The following is a 16,041-nucleotide window of genomic DNA, read 5'->3' as shown; positions in this document are numbered from 1 at the left end:
ATTGCATCAGTCCTGTTTTGTAACAGATGATGTGAAGTCATCTGCAGGGAGGATGTGTTTGGGCATGGGTCCCTGGGTAGTGGGGCAATAGAGAAAGTGTGTCTTGAGAAATAAAATACTCACCCTAGGGAGAGCATCCAAGTCGTGGAGAAGTGACCAGGTAAGACGTCACCATGCTGTGAGATTGTGAAACCATTCCTGAAACATGCCCTTCTGCAAGGAAACCAACTTCTAAAATGTCATTGCAACTAAAGTGATGTTTGATTAATATTAAGACAGAGTATGAAATTCAGCTCTGTATGTTATGGACGAAGAGCTTCAAGGTGCAGCAGTGTAAGAAGAATCGGGTTTACCAGCTGATCTACTGACTGCACAGCGATCTGTGTTACCAGATTCCTTCTGTCTGAAATTCAAGCCAAACTGCATTTTTATCTCATGGACTAACTCCTGTTCGGGACTCTCCCTCATTACTGAGATACACGTTTTTCTGAGCAACGATGTGCATGGCATTATGAAAACACTCAGTTGTGAAAACCACAAAATCCCAGCCATAATGAGCTGCCCTTACTGCCTCCCCTTGGTTTCACTGGAGGTGTGTTTACCTCAGTACTGAATTTCTCCTTCTGGCTTTCATCCCAGGGTTTAGATCCAGCCTTGCAAATGATGTAACCGGGTTGTGATCCTTGCAGGGTTTGCTGCCTTCTGTTCTGCTCTGTTATTAACACCGTGGTTTACAGGAATGCTTAAAAGTGGGTAAAAAAAGAACATTTGAACTGTGAAAAGTCTCTCACACACCATTAAACAACAGAACTAATTGCCACCAGAATGAATACTGGAAAGCAGGTTTAACAATATCAGAAGTGGAAGAGAAACTTTGTTCTTCAGGATCTAACTTCTCACTAATCTAATTCAATGTAATTGGGATTTAAAAACCTCTCCTTTGGGGAAAATATCTCATGAATACCTACAGCAGGCCTCAGATTGTAAGAGTCTTCTTAAAATACACCTTCTCCCACATTCCTATCTAGCTACCATTTGCCACTCCATTAGCATAAATGGAACATCCTGCTCAAAAAAGAGACTCTATAGAGTTTTTTAAAGCATGTTTATGTGACTGCACATAAATGTTTGTGTAAAAAGGGAGTTATGACAGTTTATACCACAAAGGTTACAGTAAGAAAAAACACTTCTTTATGACAATAATTCACAAATTCACAAGAATCACTTTAATATACAAAGCAATTACTACCATTCTGAAACACAAAGCAGCTAATATGTACATAGTGTTAATAAAATGCATTATAACCCAGTACATTTTTTTAAAACACAGATAAAGCACAAAAAAATAAGTAAAAAGAACAAAAACAAAAAAACAAAACCAACCAAAAACCAAAACAAAACCCACGACAGGGATGTTTCTAGATTTTTGGGGAAATGTAAATAAGAATTTATTTCCCCCCCCAATAATGGATTTTCATTTAGTCTTTTAACTTCCACAAGTTATGTGGGAGTCGAGCTTAAATACCCTGTTCTGTGCTGACATGGTTTGGGTAAAGAATCAGAAATGCAGGTGAGGTGAACTTACTCTTTCCAGCTTATATTCCAAAGGGAGACTAATAACCCTCGCTCTGGAAGCTTCCCTGAAGAATATTGTTCCAAAACAATTTCTAATTATAAATCCAGAGTAGAAATAACTAATTCTTGAAGTGAGCAACCGATCTGTGGACAAGTCCGTGCAGGGGTTGGCTGCCAACTAGCACCTCTTTTTGCCCCGTTCCCCATCCCATCCCTACAAGTCCATATAAGCAGCACAGTTTCAAATCTCATACAAACTCGAAGTTCTAAAATTTTTAAAAAATTAATGTTTTAATATAAATAAATGTAATTACATACACACAAAAAAATGGAGTGGCACCTGGATAAAACGCAACTTGTAGAGAGCATCCGAACATCGTTAGTTCGTAAGAGTAGCCATTTCCAGATAACTACCTGGCTCGAGTTCTTCCTTCCCCATGCTCTCAACTCAGCTATCCCCTAATTTAGAGAAATATAAAGCTGAGGCGACACAGCAAGTCACAAACTGCACTGGCAGTACCAGAACGCAAACAGGTCACTGTCTTCAATTTGTGCTACGCGAACAAGCCCAAGCAAATCTCCTTGTGGGCTAGAGCTTAAATACATGTCGAAAACACATTCCGAGGCAAAACCACTTGAAACACAAACCCTCTTTTCCAACTGGATCTGGTCCCTTTTCCCCAAAGATGCACAGATTTAAGCCAAATCCATCCACAGACCTGAACCTGTCACAAGCACGCAGTAGGTAGGATTTCAGCACCCTGTTCTCTTCATCAGTCTGGCTCCTCCCAAACCAACTGAGCTCCGCGATACATTCACGTTTCTGCAAAATCAGTGTCTTTTACAACTAGCAAATTCAAAAGCTCAGGGAAATGAGTTCCCAGGCACAGTACAGAGAACCATCAGTGTACCATACGCTTTTTAAACCTGCTCACAGTGACAGATCTCAGGGTTATAGCTAAATTATCATTGTTCCTGCAAAAGAAAGGTGGTTGTGCTCTTTTTTACCTTTTAAAGCAGAGCGACACATTGTCAATGTACCTTTACTTCCTGGTGTCAAAGAAATGGAAAGACTTTTCATTTCTTTTCTTGGAATGCAGCTTGTGAAACCTGCAGCCAAATCTCAGATTAAGAAAAGGGGAATAAAGTGACTGAAAAATAGTTTCGCTTTCCTTCCAAATTAACCTCCCTTCGCCACTTGGGATCACTGAACTAGTTCTGTTCTAAAAATAATTTCCCATCCATCCCGTACACGCTGCTCGGAGACACCACACACTTAATTCTTTGCAGCCTTCGGTGCTGCCAGTTCGCGCCTCCTGCCACTTTGCAGTAGCGCCTGCTGAACGCCAGGTGCTGATCAGCAAGTTAAATGTGCGGGGGAGTCAACTATGAGGAGAGGACTGAATTGTGTGCAGGCAGCAGGATTTACAACAATTGTGCCAGGGAGCTTCTTAAGCAAAAATTGCTCTCTTTTTTTTTTTTTTTTAAAAGTGCACGTTTTAATTAAACATTTACAAAGAATATAGTGTAACAAAAATAAATACGTGACCTTTTGGTTAGATCATTGGCAAATGTTACATCACTAACCAGCTTCAGGGTGAAAAAATTACTAAAAACAGGGTCTTAGAAAACCAAAGAAATCCTCTGTGAATTGTCATAGATTTGCCACCACTGATAATGAACTTGCTTTGATGGGGAGATTTGTCTTTATTTTAATCCACAAAGAGCACTGGCTGGCTGTCATAAATTAAAAACCTATTAAAAAAAGCAGAGGCCAGTTTTCACTAACAGATGACTACTTGCAGCTGCAGTCTACTGGAAGCCCAGATTAAAAAACAAAAGAGCAGTACAAATTTTGATCAGAAACTATGAGGGCTGGTTTTCCTTATTAAATCTCTTTTTTTTTTTAGTTTTCCTGAGCCTCTTAATGATCCCAAACACCCCACCAATTTTCTGATCAAGCTACAAGTACCAGAGAAGCCAGCGCTCTGCAACGCAAACACCAACTACAGAAGAGCCAGGACCTGCAGGTGTCTGTACAGTCCCGAGGAGCTAAAATTGTGCTTTCAGATACAAACAACGGTGCTGGCAACTACCTGATTCTGGTGAAATTGCTGCTTAAATAAAAATGCATTGCCACTACCCCAGGAGGAGAACAGAAGTCTTACCAGTGGTTCCTTTAGAAAACAACACCTTAACAACCTTTGCAATTGTTTTGCCTTTGATATATAGCTGCCAAAGAGAAAAAGCACAAAAGGGAATTATTCTGGGGGGTGGTGGTGGTTGTTGTGAAACGACTGTTTATGTCATTTCAAAAATCTCCATCCATTAAAAAAACAAACCTCACAAGAGCAAAGAAAGATGAAATAAAATTATTGAAAAATGGATAACTGAGAAACAGCACAAAACAAATCAGTAATAAGCGCTAGAATAATGCAGCCCAGAACTACTGGGGCGGGGGGGGAAGCTTTCACACGCATACACATCCACACACACCCAGACACACACAGAAAAGTAAAAATTTTTTCTGACCTCCATATACTATAATACTCAGCATTCCTGACTTAAAAGCTCTCAGAGCTGTAGATTATATACTGTGTGTATATATATATATGTACATATATTATACATATGTATTTTCCAAGAATATCTAAATTAAAAGAGCACCTCTGACAATATCTTAACTGCCTGATCGGTGCTGTTGTTTTGCAAAATAATGACATTACAAAAATTATATTTCAAATCAATTCTTGTTTATTATGAACATAATGAATCTAGCCCTTTCTAACCCTCTCTTCAGGTAAACAGGCTATCGGTTCTTGAAAACTCACCATCGTGAGATATAAAACTAAGCCTCCTTCTCCCCTGCCAGCATATCTGTCCTACTTCTAAATGGCCTTAGTTTATAGAAGCTCATTACCCCAACCTCATTACTTGGTAGATAACATATGAATGGATTCCTGTGTCATATTCTTTCCCTTCCTGGGTTAATATGAATAAAGAAGCATGTATGGGTAACCGCAGCCAGCCCTGTACTTGGTCTAATACATTTTTTATTCTTGTCATTTAAAATTTCCATTCAAGAAATCCAAGTCCCTAAATCCTCAGTGCAGCATAATGAAGATTCCTGCAGATCTGTCCGTACTATAAAACTTAACGTTCTTTTTCTTAGTGAAACGTTAATTGCTAATGAGGTCCAGGCTAATAACACTCCAGCCCACGCACAGACAAACGGGTAACACAGTTCTCCTCTCACTGCTACACAAATTTGTACCAACCCTGTATTAGAAGAACCCCATCCAGGTACCCGGTTAGGCTCCCTGGTCCATTCTTCTCCCAGGCTTTGTACCAAGTGACTATCAGCAAGTGCTGGACGCTGCTCATCACCCACCAGCAACAGCTCTCAGGTCAGGTTCACTGCAAAAACTCAAGTTTTTGCACATAGATGGTTCTACAAAAGAAACAGCCTTGATGTCGCACATACAGCCTTTTCTGGGTTTCTCAGCTGGAGGAACCATTCCGTGTATAACTGTGTAAATTAAGCCACTATGAGCTTCATGTTTGACAAGAAATGACTCCTGCGTTATCGACATTTCTACTTCAGCACTAGTTCTGAAAAACTGGTACCTGTTGTATGTGATTGTGTTCTCTGACTTCAAGAAGCAGAGAATTTTTTAGAAAAGCATTGCTGGGAATTTAGGGTCTTCTTTAAATTTGCATTGCTAGAGTAATAAATTCATCTTCCATTAAATAAAAACATGAAAGTCAGTTCTCTATGGCAGATAAACACAGACCATTTGTAAACCCCCCTCAACACTTGTTAAAATTAATTCTTTCGTAATTCCGATACTTATGTTTTCTTCTTGAAATACAAATATAATTCGTCATTATTGAGAACTGTAGATTTAACAATAATGCTACGAGTTTAACCCTGCTCCTTTTAAAGTCTCTTGGAAACGGAATGCCCTCTCGAATGAGAAAACTAGAACTTTTAATACTGCTTAGCTGTTTGAGACTCAACTGCCCAGGGTCTTCCAAATGTTCTTCTTCTAACATCACACTGACTGTGTAACCTTCCAGAAGCTTGTGTTTGAAGTTCATCTTAAAAACAGAGTGAATGGGAAAAAAATATTAGCAAATACTTTGCTAGGCAAGACATTAGTACAGACCAGAATCTTATTCATATGTCTCTCATATATAAAGTTTGACCATAAGCCAAAGTAAACTCGCTCCATCAAATGACCCGAGTTAGTGTATCAAGAGACTGCTTCAGAGGGCCAGGAAACAAACTGCACATGATTTTTTTTGACACATTCTTTTGGACGACTTCTTGACATTCTTTTAGGTTCTTTTTGAGCACGATTCTTCTGGAGTCCTAATGCTCAGTACAGAGCTGGTTTTGAACATGAACTACCTTTTAAACAATGTCAATCTGGGAAAGATCACGGTTCCTCAGTGTGTACAAAAAAACCTGATGTGGCAAACATCTGAGGCACGTGAGTAATTTTACTTGCAGGAATAAATTACTTGGTATATCTGATCCTTTACATGAAAAAATCCTCTGAATAAATTAAGAATTTAGCTAGCCTGGCCAGGTTCAAATAATTAATATTGTCCCTTGCGAAGCAGAAGTTGGAATATCTGTGTTTGAAGTCCTCTTCAATATTTGAGGTTGTCCTGGCAGTTGTCATACTGCAATTTAATTTACGCATGGAAGGCAGCCTCAAAGTTTGAAAAAGAATCCAGCAAACCAGGCTGGTGTTTCCATTGAGTACAATAATTTCCATTACTTGAGACAGTGGTAGGGAAACAGAAATAACCTCATTGCTTGAGAGGACCTGGGACACAGGCTATACTGTCGTCAGGGAGTACGTATGTGGAGCTGGCCGCGCTTCAACTGCTTAGTTGTTTTGCAAATCAAAAGGCAGTGCTTTCATGTGTTACCCTTGCTTATTACGTGACTGTTTTCTAAACATCGCTATTGTACTTTTAAAATTCTGAATTTTTTTCCCACACGAATATAATTTCCTAACCAATATCCTATGAAACTCGTGTTTGCCTTTTGTGCGTTCAGCACGTTGAACACACTTGCACACATAAGCTTTGAGCAGCAACAACTGAGCAGTGAAGCTCATTTCTGAGGGATGGAGAAGTTTTCACTAGTCCAGGAGGGCTTAATACAGACTACAAACCAAAACCCCTCCTGGGCTAGTTCGAAAAAGGTTTGTGATCTCCACATAAAGAATGTGACTGTGAAGCGCCTTTCCTTTGGCATGCTGCTTAGCCGTGTATTTTTACAGTTCATAATGAATACCTGAAACCAATTTGGCAACCATTGCTTCTTCATTGCACCGCGCGTGCTCCACGTACGTGGCCCACAGTTCTCTGGACCAAGAGGCTGGGGTGGTTCTGTCTCTAAGGCAATGGAAAGAGCTCAGCACAAAATCTTGAAATCATTACAAAAGGACCCTCCCCACAGTAACTTCCCAAGTGACCACTGTAACTCCTTGAAGAGGATGGGGAGATGAGAAAGAAGCCTGTTCTTCTTCGCGCTGAGACTGATGATGAAAATAATCTTGTAGGGGGAGAAGAGGAGGCAAGTACTTGAACATTCACAGTTTGATGCAAAGCACAGATGAAATATATTCTGTAGTTGCTTCAGGCAGTTTTGCGCATAGAAAAAAAGAAATGTTTAGAAAATTAAAAGTTTACTTTGTCTTTCTGGGTATAACCAGAACCAGTCTCTATCCCACCCGGACAAGTGAAAATGGGAATCCAAAATTAATCTGATTTGTGGCAGTAAAGGTCCTTAAGTGCTTTCAATTCCTCAATCAGTGTCTTGTTTTGGTTTTCAAGCACAGCTACTCGATTTTCTAGACATTTCACATACTCCTTTTTCTTCCTGCGACATTCACGTGCTGCCTCTCTGCAAAGCAAAAAGAAAACCCATTCAAATCCAGAACCTGCAGAAATGGGCTACTTAACTCTTCAGGTCAAACCTATTACCTAGTACTGCCGTTTTTAGAATATGGAGGTATCACTACGAAATGCAAGTTAGGAAGAAAGGTTGCATTAATAACAATTGTTTCTCACAAATCACACAGACTCAAGATCCACAGATCGTCTTAACATGTAGATCGCAGTAAGCCAGCACCAATGAAATTCTGCTTCTGTGAGAAAAGGATCCTACTCAATGACAAAATTCTGCTTGCAGGACTTACATTAGAGCCTGTAGGCCAAGTTGAACGCTGCTGCAATAATTTCGTTGATTTTTATTATAATAAATAGATGGACAATGACAACACAGATAAGACCAATGTTTATCTGTTCATCTCTTTGTAGTCTTAACTCTTCCCGTTGCTGCAGTCCAACCAAATACTAATGGTCATGATGTTCAAGTGGTGCAAAAAAAGCTACATTTAGAGAATTAATGTATTCACTCTCAAGCAATACTTTCATTTTTTTAATAATGTCTGCATCACTGCAAAGATAATATAAATCACTCAGATTTTAAAAAATCACAAAATAAACAGACACTAGCAACCATATAACCCTTTAGTCCTTGTCTGCTATGCCAAGAACATGGCAGTGTTAATGTGCTGAGGCAGATCTTGAGACAAACTTTTAAAGCTTGCTTTGTAAAGACTAATTTGCTGTAGCTAACTTGGTAACATACAAAGGAGACCACTGAAAAATACCTGGAAGGTAGCTTTTCAGAGCAGCACACTGCACATATGTGTAAACACACAGGCTTGCTTGCCCTGAACCTTTAGGTGCAAAGCAGAGCAGCTTCAAAAGGAGAGTCTGAGTGTCCCTTCACTGCTAAAACTGCATAGATTGGTAATGCAGTGGATGTTCTGGGAAATGAGAGGCCAAAATTGAACCCAGTTCTTTCTCTTATTAGATAAATAATAGTTGTAGTACTAGGTTAAAAAAAAAAACAACAGTCTGTTCCAAGACCTGCCTAGTAAGACGACTCTAAAAGTAATTTTTTAAATTCAGCTTCACAAATGAGACAGGATGAAGAAAGCCTAGTTTGCAAGCCCTGAAAGGACTCAGGTATTGATTTGTCACTCCTACAAATACAATCTCACATGTATACAGCACTTCAGTGGGCTATACGCGACATTTAGAAATTAAGCCATTTGGGGCTGTTACTTGTGTCAGCATAAGATTTAAGTAGAACTGGATCAGGAAGTGCCTCCCAGTGCAAACTACCAACCTGTCTTCTTGGGTGACAACTTTTTCTTTCTTTTTGTGATTTTTGTGCCAGCTTGGGCTGTATATTGAGCAACCTCAAGTTTCCGTGCATTAGTTGTTCCTTATGAACAGCTAGAGTTATACTGAATTACAAAAGAGCTTTTAAAATGTGAAATTTACAGAGAATTTGCACAATAATATCGATGAATATTTATGCTATAATCCTCCAACAAGTACCACCTCACCATCTGCCTCTTTATATCCCTCTCCCCTGCTTTGCTACGGAGCTTAGATTTGCAAATATCTATTAAGCAGGCAGGCTAAAAGCCCGACAGACAACATGATACTGTTGCAAAAGCTGTCAATTTAACTCAAGTGGGGGTAATTCCCCATTGTTTCTCTTAGATTTCCAAAACACAAAAGCTTTCTTTTATTGGAGAAAGACTGCTGACTAAATGAGGGGATTTGGAATACTAATTAATTTTTTTCTCAAATGCAGAGCCTGAAAGGGTGAATCTACTATTCACTGATATCAGAAGAATATATAAAAAAGGGAGATGGTGACATCCTGTAGAAAAAACTTTTAAAAAGTGAACTCTGCTGTTCAGCATTATTTACTTCATTAAAGTCCCTCAACAAGCATTGGGTCATTTAAGTCCTTTAACCTTTCCTTGAGTCCTTCTGCCTCTAGAGGACAAAACCCAAAAGGCAAGGCAAGGAAACCACGTTAATATCTTAACACTAAAAACTCAACTCACCTTGGTGTTTTTAAGAACATATCTGCAGTCGTACAAGACTCTCACCAATGACTTTTTTCCTTATGGCAACAAACCAATACATGTAACTCACAGAATGAGTCTGACACCTTTACTTAAGGTTTCATAGTCACAATTCATGGCATTAGCAGATGTGCTTCTTTGCTTTGCACCTTTATTTAAAGGCAAATTCTCCAGAAAGCATTTAATAAAATGACTAAAAAAGATCAGGATTCTTAGCGCTTAACACTCTAGTTCTATGCAGAGCTGGCTAGGAAAAAAAGCAATCTAAAAGTACATGCCTGTTCTTCATTAGACGCACTTCTCTCTTCCGCGCGGCCTCTTCTGCCGGCTGGGTGGGAAGTGCTGGCGAGGAGGCCATGACGACGCCGGGTGCGATGGTGCTGGTCGGGGCGGTGCGGATCTGGTAGGTCTGCACGTCTCCTGAGGCAGCTGAAAGACACAAGGGAACATCGTGTCAGTTTGGTGACAGCAAAGGGCAGAAGTCGTCCCTCTAACCACATGCTCTGGGCTGCAGGACGGGAGGAACGACCATCCTCTGGGTCATCATCGCTATCTCAGCCTTAGTTTATTAATGTGTGCAAGGTTTTGGGCATTCCTGTTGAAGAAGCCTTCACTTGTGCTTCGCAACTTGATTTGTCTTCTTTCTTCCTCCCTTAGTACATTTATTTTTAGTTCGCTGGTTTTTGGGCAGTTTTAGCAGTTTTAAGAAGATGAAGGATGGCAAATGGTATTTCTAGCTATGCTCCAAATGTCCGTCTGCAAAAGGAGAAACTGCACGTGTAAGTATCTGGCACAGAAAAAAGGGTGTAGAAATGAAGCCTTTACTCCAACAAGAGAGAGACAGCGCAAGCCAGGCACTTACCTTCACCGCTTCTCTAGAACGAACTAGGTTTTGGGTTTGTGTGTTTACTGTAATGTAGGAGTGTGTTATATTTGTCTGAGCTCATTAAAAAATATGACACCACCTAAAGAAATCACATGTCCTTAAGAGCACAAAAAACAGGAGATCAATGCGTCAATACTGGTTTTCTCAGCTATTTATTTTCACTGATGCCTGGAGACCTCTTCACTGGAAAACTTTCAAATCACCTGCTTTACAACCATAAAAGCAGAGGTACATTTTTCTGTTATTTTTAATAAACAGATTTTTAATGGCCTCCCAATTTTTAATAAACCCAAACATGTATTTTAATACAATAAAAAACGCCAACTTATTCTAAGTTGAACTAGCCTTGCTTGCTCTAAGTGGAGGGCTAGATGAAATGATCTCTCCTAATGCACTTTCCTAAATTATTCTATGATTCTAAGACTCAATGATTAAGTACTTGGTGACTAGTTACAAAAGCCACAAGAGGAAGAAATTATGACTAGGTAACTGAAAATGGGAAAATGGGAAAAATTACTAATAAATTAAAGTGTCCTTGTAGAAAGAATATATCAAACAGCCTTCTTTCCTAACTTTAATGCTTTGCTTTATATTTATTATTCTTGTAGATAACTGGGAGAGCTCAGAACTCTAAGATGGCATGAGTTTTTCCAGAACTTATTAAAAAAAATCATGTGGACAAAATGCAGGAAATAGAGCGTGGAAAGCCAAAAATAAATATATTGTTTAAGGAGTAAACCCAAAACATCCATAATTTTATCAATCTGAAGGGAATGGCTCCAAGAAAATGTGACAAAGAGCTTTGCCTGGAATTTCCTTGACTCATTTTGGAGACTTATCTATGCCAAAGGTCTTAATTTTGTTTCCTGACGCATTTGAAGGAGTTAGGTTGGCAACTTTGATCTGCCATGGAGAAAACACTATACAGAATGACTGGCTGTGAAGCTTGTACCTTGTACAACAACTTGGTTGCTGGGTACAAGTATCTGTTGCCCGTCTGTGGTCTGTGCATATTGTAAAATGGTGGTGCCAGGTTGGGTTGCAGCTGCGTTGGTCATAGTCAGCGTCTGGAGACCTTGTACTCCATCTGTGCCATTGTTGGACAACTGTATTGCTCCTCCTTGGGTAATAGCAACTGAAATTAAAAAAAAAAAAGGACACGGAATTTAAGACACTAATTTACTCACTAACTTCCAGTATTAAACCTACATATGGAAGACTACTGTTCTAAGTTCAATCCCTTGAACCCTTACATGCCCTCAAATCAGATGCATGGCTTTAATGTACATTTAAGAAATGCTTTTGAAGTAAGTTTTCTGTTTTTTGTGAGATCCATATTTCTGGGGGGGCCAAACCCCACAGCCTAAAACACAAATTAGTTTCTCTGACAAAAGAGAATCACACAGAGGAGCTACAACCCTCCCACAGGGAATACTTTTGAATTTCTTAGTTAAGATTTTCTTCTTGGTTGGTTTACACCTTTTCCTCAGTCCTTTCTTTTTTCTCATCTGAATTTCCTCTCCTCTTCCATGCTTCATGCCCTTCAGTCTCCTCTGCTGCTGTTTCTATCCATTTTGTGTTTCACTTTCTTCTTGCTTTGGCATTTTTTTTTCTTCTGACTGTATCCCCCCTTCTCTACAGCTTCCTCAGCACCTTCCTAGCATTGTTTTCATTCATAAAAGTCCAGTTTCACGCAATTTTTTCTTCAAGCAGTCTTACTTTTTTGTGTGTGTACTGCGCCATCAGCATCATTTGTGATTTTACAGAATTTCACTGTGTTCCTACACACAGACACACAAGAATCTCAAGTATCTGCACAAGCAATTATTTTACAGTAATGGTAGGAAAGCAGAGTTAACCACATCAGTTTCAACAAAATGAAGCGGGGTATTTGGCAAAGTGCTAAGGAGTAAACAGAGATACAAAATTTTAAAGAGATTTTGAGAGAAAGGTGTAAACAAGCAGTTCCTTCTCCCTTTTGCATATTTAATACTGTGTTTGTGTGAGAGCGTGTGTGAATTCTAGCTTTACTGCTGTATCCCCACTCCTCCAAGTTAAAGCACTCTATAAATTCTAATGAATATAGAAAACACAGAAATGTATATTTATTACATAGTTTAAATAGGGTTGCTGAAGCTCTTATTTTTCCAGTACTGTCTAAAAATAAAATTGCAGACTGTAATGTTTTTTCTATTAATGAGGTTACAATTTTGTGAACCAGGATTAATAATCTGCCAGGAAAAAAAATAAACTTCTGAATTATCTCATCTGGTTCCTGAAATTATGAAGTTCATAAGAGCATTACAGTTAATTCATATTTTGCCTCAAGATGCATTAGCTGCACCAACTGGCAAGCAGTTAACTGAACATTTCAAATACTTAGAGTAGGAACGTGTTTAAAAGGAACAGTCAGCAGTCACACTAAATTAACCTCATTTTCACCTCCTGTTTTGTCCTAGTCCAAACAGTTATATAGAAATAATAGTTCTTCATCTTCTCATCCCCACTTACTAGCACCACTGAGAAATTCAGACTACATACTGTACTGCCCACTGCTGGTTTGGTAAATGGGAGTTGGCACCGTAACAGTGGCGATGGCAGGTGCTGCTGTTTCCTCTTCAGACTTTTCTTCTTCGATCCTTGGCACTCCTGGGGCGTCTGAGGACAAGTCATTCAAAATTTTTCTGGCAAAGACAGTGTGTTGTAGAGATTTTAATAAAAATTGGGGGGGGGGGGGTAAAAGTCTATTTAACGCTGGAGAAAAGTGAAAAGCACAGTAAGGCAGCAAGGAAAATACAGGTGCAGAATGAAAAACCCACACTATGTTCAAACTCTTATTGGAGAGGATTGTACAAAGTGCCACGCACAGATGGGCAAAGGAGCCAGCACAGAACAGCCGTGCTTATCAACACAAGATCCAGGTGCTTCTCCACATGTTCTTCTCAACCTCAAGACGCAGCTATCACAACCTTCCCTTTTTCTTAGAAACATGGTTTTCTCTCATCCGTTTTCACTTGTTTCCTGCTTTTAGCCACATGAAGATTTGAAGAAAGCAAACGTACGTAACAACCTATCTCCTCACTACATCAGGGGAACCGTTTCTTTTCAGAGACCGTAAAGGCCTGAGCCAGAGGGCTCAGTGTAAAGGAAGTTGGCAGAAATGCTTATAAAGAGCAACCATTTTATAATCTAACACCTGCCTGGGAGACAATGCTGAGTGTTTGAGTGAAATCACACAGTTACATTTACAGGTGCCCTGCCTGGGAAAGCTGTGAGATCAGCACAGTTTGTTTAATTACTTCCGTAAGTTAATTATCCAGAGCCAAAACTGCTAAAACACCACTGCTACAGGTCCCACTGAACATTACTGCAATTTGTATTGTTTAGACCAACCGCCATCCCTCAGAGGACTGTCAAGCCCTTTTCATTACTGGCATATCGTGGCATGGCAAAACACTGCTTAGGTAAAGGGCAAAATTTCTGTAATTCTCCTCATGTCCTCCTGTGGACTATCACTAGAACTCAAAGTGTGGTGAAGCAAACACAGCTGCCGACCCCAAGCTCCAAGACAACACTCATTTCTTAAATAAGGCTCCTAAGGGTTTGGGAGCCAGCACATCTGTATGGAGCTATTTGGGACGAGCAGTCGCTCTGCTAAGCAACTCGACAAACAGAGCTCTGCTGTTGCTGTTTTGAGTCCGTGTGCGTGCAGGAACCCCAGCATTGCACAAGCGCTCCACTGTGCCAAGCACCACTTGGACAGAGAAAACAATTCCTGTCCAGGGAGTCTGCAATCTAGGTGTTAGACCAGAAAAAAGAGCGGACAAAACAGATGAAAAAATACAGAAAGAGCAGAGAGGATGAGGAACAAAACACGAGGGGCTCGAAATAGAAAAGAAGAAACTACAGCTCACCACTTTTTAAGCTCATGTCAGATGGGATCTGGTGGTTAAAACCAACCTTTGCCATCATAAAGATGGATTTAAGATAGAAGAAGGTAAGGTGGCAGCTTTACAAATGCAGGAGCTATGTTCTGACATGGGCATCACAGGATACACTTCAGTGGTAGAGCTTCTGAGGTACAGCTCTAGCTCTTCGATTCTGTGAACCTATCTGTACCTAACCTACCCCTGGGGTCAGTTACAGCTTCAATAATGCCAACCGGGAGCTCACTAAACACAGCTGTAGTCTAGCTCAGCCTTTCTAATGTGACTCCTTCCCTGGCCCAGAGTCTGAGCTGCGTTTACAAGTTTTACAAAGTCACCAGGATCTGGCTTGAGGGCAGAGGCTGTGCTGTGCCACCAGTGCGGGCAAAGGCGTCCGCCTCAACGAGTTAGCATGCACAAGTCCCCTCTTCTCAGTTCTGCCGCTTGTTTGTTTAGCTCTGTTGTCTCACAATATTCAGCCATTCTTCCATATACAGCAAAAGCAAGAGTCTCGCTGCAGAAGCAGACTGCAAGGAAGCCTGTGGCAGCGTTGACATCAGCAACACTGCTCCTCACAAATAAAAATATTTTCCCAGATCTATTATAGCTAGGGATCGTCAGCAATGATTTTCACTCCCTTCAGCAGAACAGCCTTCAAGGCTGCTGGAAAAGGTAGAAAATAATTTGTGAGTGCTAAAAAAAGAAAAATACAGGTGAGATACGCTCAGGCCTAGAGTCTAGTTTATATTTCTAAGGCTATGCTCATAAAGAAAAAAGGAGCACCTGAATTTTCTGAAGCAGCAGGAACCCACAGGTCACTTAAAACCCGCTGAAATCCAGAGCTGTTCTTTAATGCTATTCAGCACGTTTTAAGAATGAAAAGCGAGATTTAATACAGCCAGAAAAAGCTGTGCAAGGGCTTAATACATAAAGTAACACAAGACTAACAGCATGTGAAGGAGCACCTTACCCCGTGTTACCACAGAAGCATTTGCCGTGACAAGATACTAGATGCCTATCACTACATTCAACTCACAGCCTGGCTTCTTAAAAAAAAACAGTTTTGCTCAAGCAGAAGTCTCTGAGCCACAGAACACCACATGCTCATCAAAAGTCTCATGGGAGAAAGGAATTAAGTTTGATTGCTGCTGGCATTTCAACAATAATGAAAAACAATAGAGCTGATTTTTGCAGACTACAGATTATACAGAAGCCACTTTCTTGTAAAGCTTCAGTGTATTTCATGCATTAAGTATCCACTAAAGCCATCTCTAAGGAACCCAGCTCAATGATACCTCAGTGTTTCACAAATTTTGCCAATTAGTTTATTCTCAGCTCATTTCTGTCTTAACTGAGTGTAACAGCTGAGGTTTCTTCCTCCTGTTTGTTATCTCTACATCCTATTCCATGGAAAGACGTTGCAGAAAAGAGATTTGAGTTAAATGGTAAATCTAAAATTGACTATACAATCACACTGTTTCTCTATGCATCCATCAAGCGAAATGGTTCTGGTTTAACCTTCATACCTGTAGGAGGGTCGTCTGGAAAGAATTTCTCGTCGTTTCTGTGAGTCTGTGACACTGTCTACTGATTCCTGTGAATCTTCACTTTCTGCTATAGTGGAGATCTGTAAGTAAGAACAACAATCAAACTTAACAATAAAGACACTTCCAGT

The 16,041-nt window shown here is 40.0% G+C and overlaps 1 protein-coding gene across 2 annotated transcripts in view; it reads right to left on the bottom strand.

Moving 5' to 3' along the window:
• Positions 1-1,088: 1,088 nt before the first annotated feature.
• The window catches only part of CREB1 (cAMP responsive element binding protein 1), a 38,014-nt gene continuing 23,061 nt past the window's right edge, over positions 1,089-16,041 (bottom strand). For both annotated transcript variants that reach the window (XM_082056751.1, XM_082056750.1), the window contains 5 exons: positions 15,893-15,993; positions 12,982-13,124; positions 11,393-11,575; positions 9,829-9,983; positions 1,089-7,497 (listed from right to left, as the gene is read on the bottom strand). In XM_082056751.1, the coding sequence (XP_081912877.1) occupies positions 7,357-7,497; positions 9,829-9,983; positions 11,393-11,575; positions 12,982-13,124; positions 15,893-15,993 (723 nt within the window). In that variant the 3' untranslated portion in view covers positions 1,089-7,356. The remainder of the gene's footprint in view (positions 7,498-9,828; positions 9,984-11,392; positions 11,576-12,981; positions 13,125-15,892; positions 15,994-16,041) is intronic.

Source organism: Streptopelia decaocto, assembly GCF_964273445.1.
Source record: "Streptopelia decaocto genome assembly, chromosome: 6".
Taxonomy (NCBI): domain Eukaryota; kingdom Metazoa; phylum Chordata; class Aves; order Columbiformes; family Columbidae; genus Streptopelia; species Streptopelia decaocto.
This window is presented reverse-complemented; position numbering and strand designations above follow the sequence as displayed.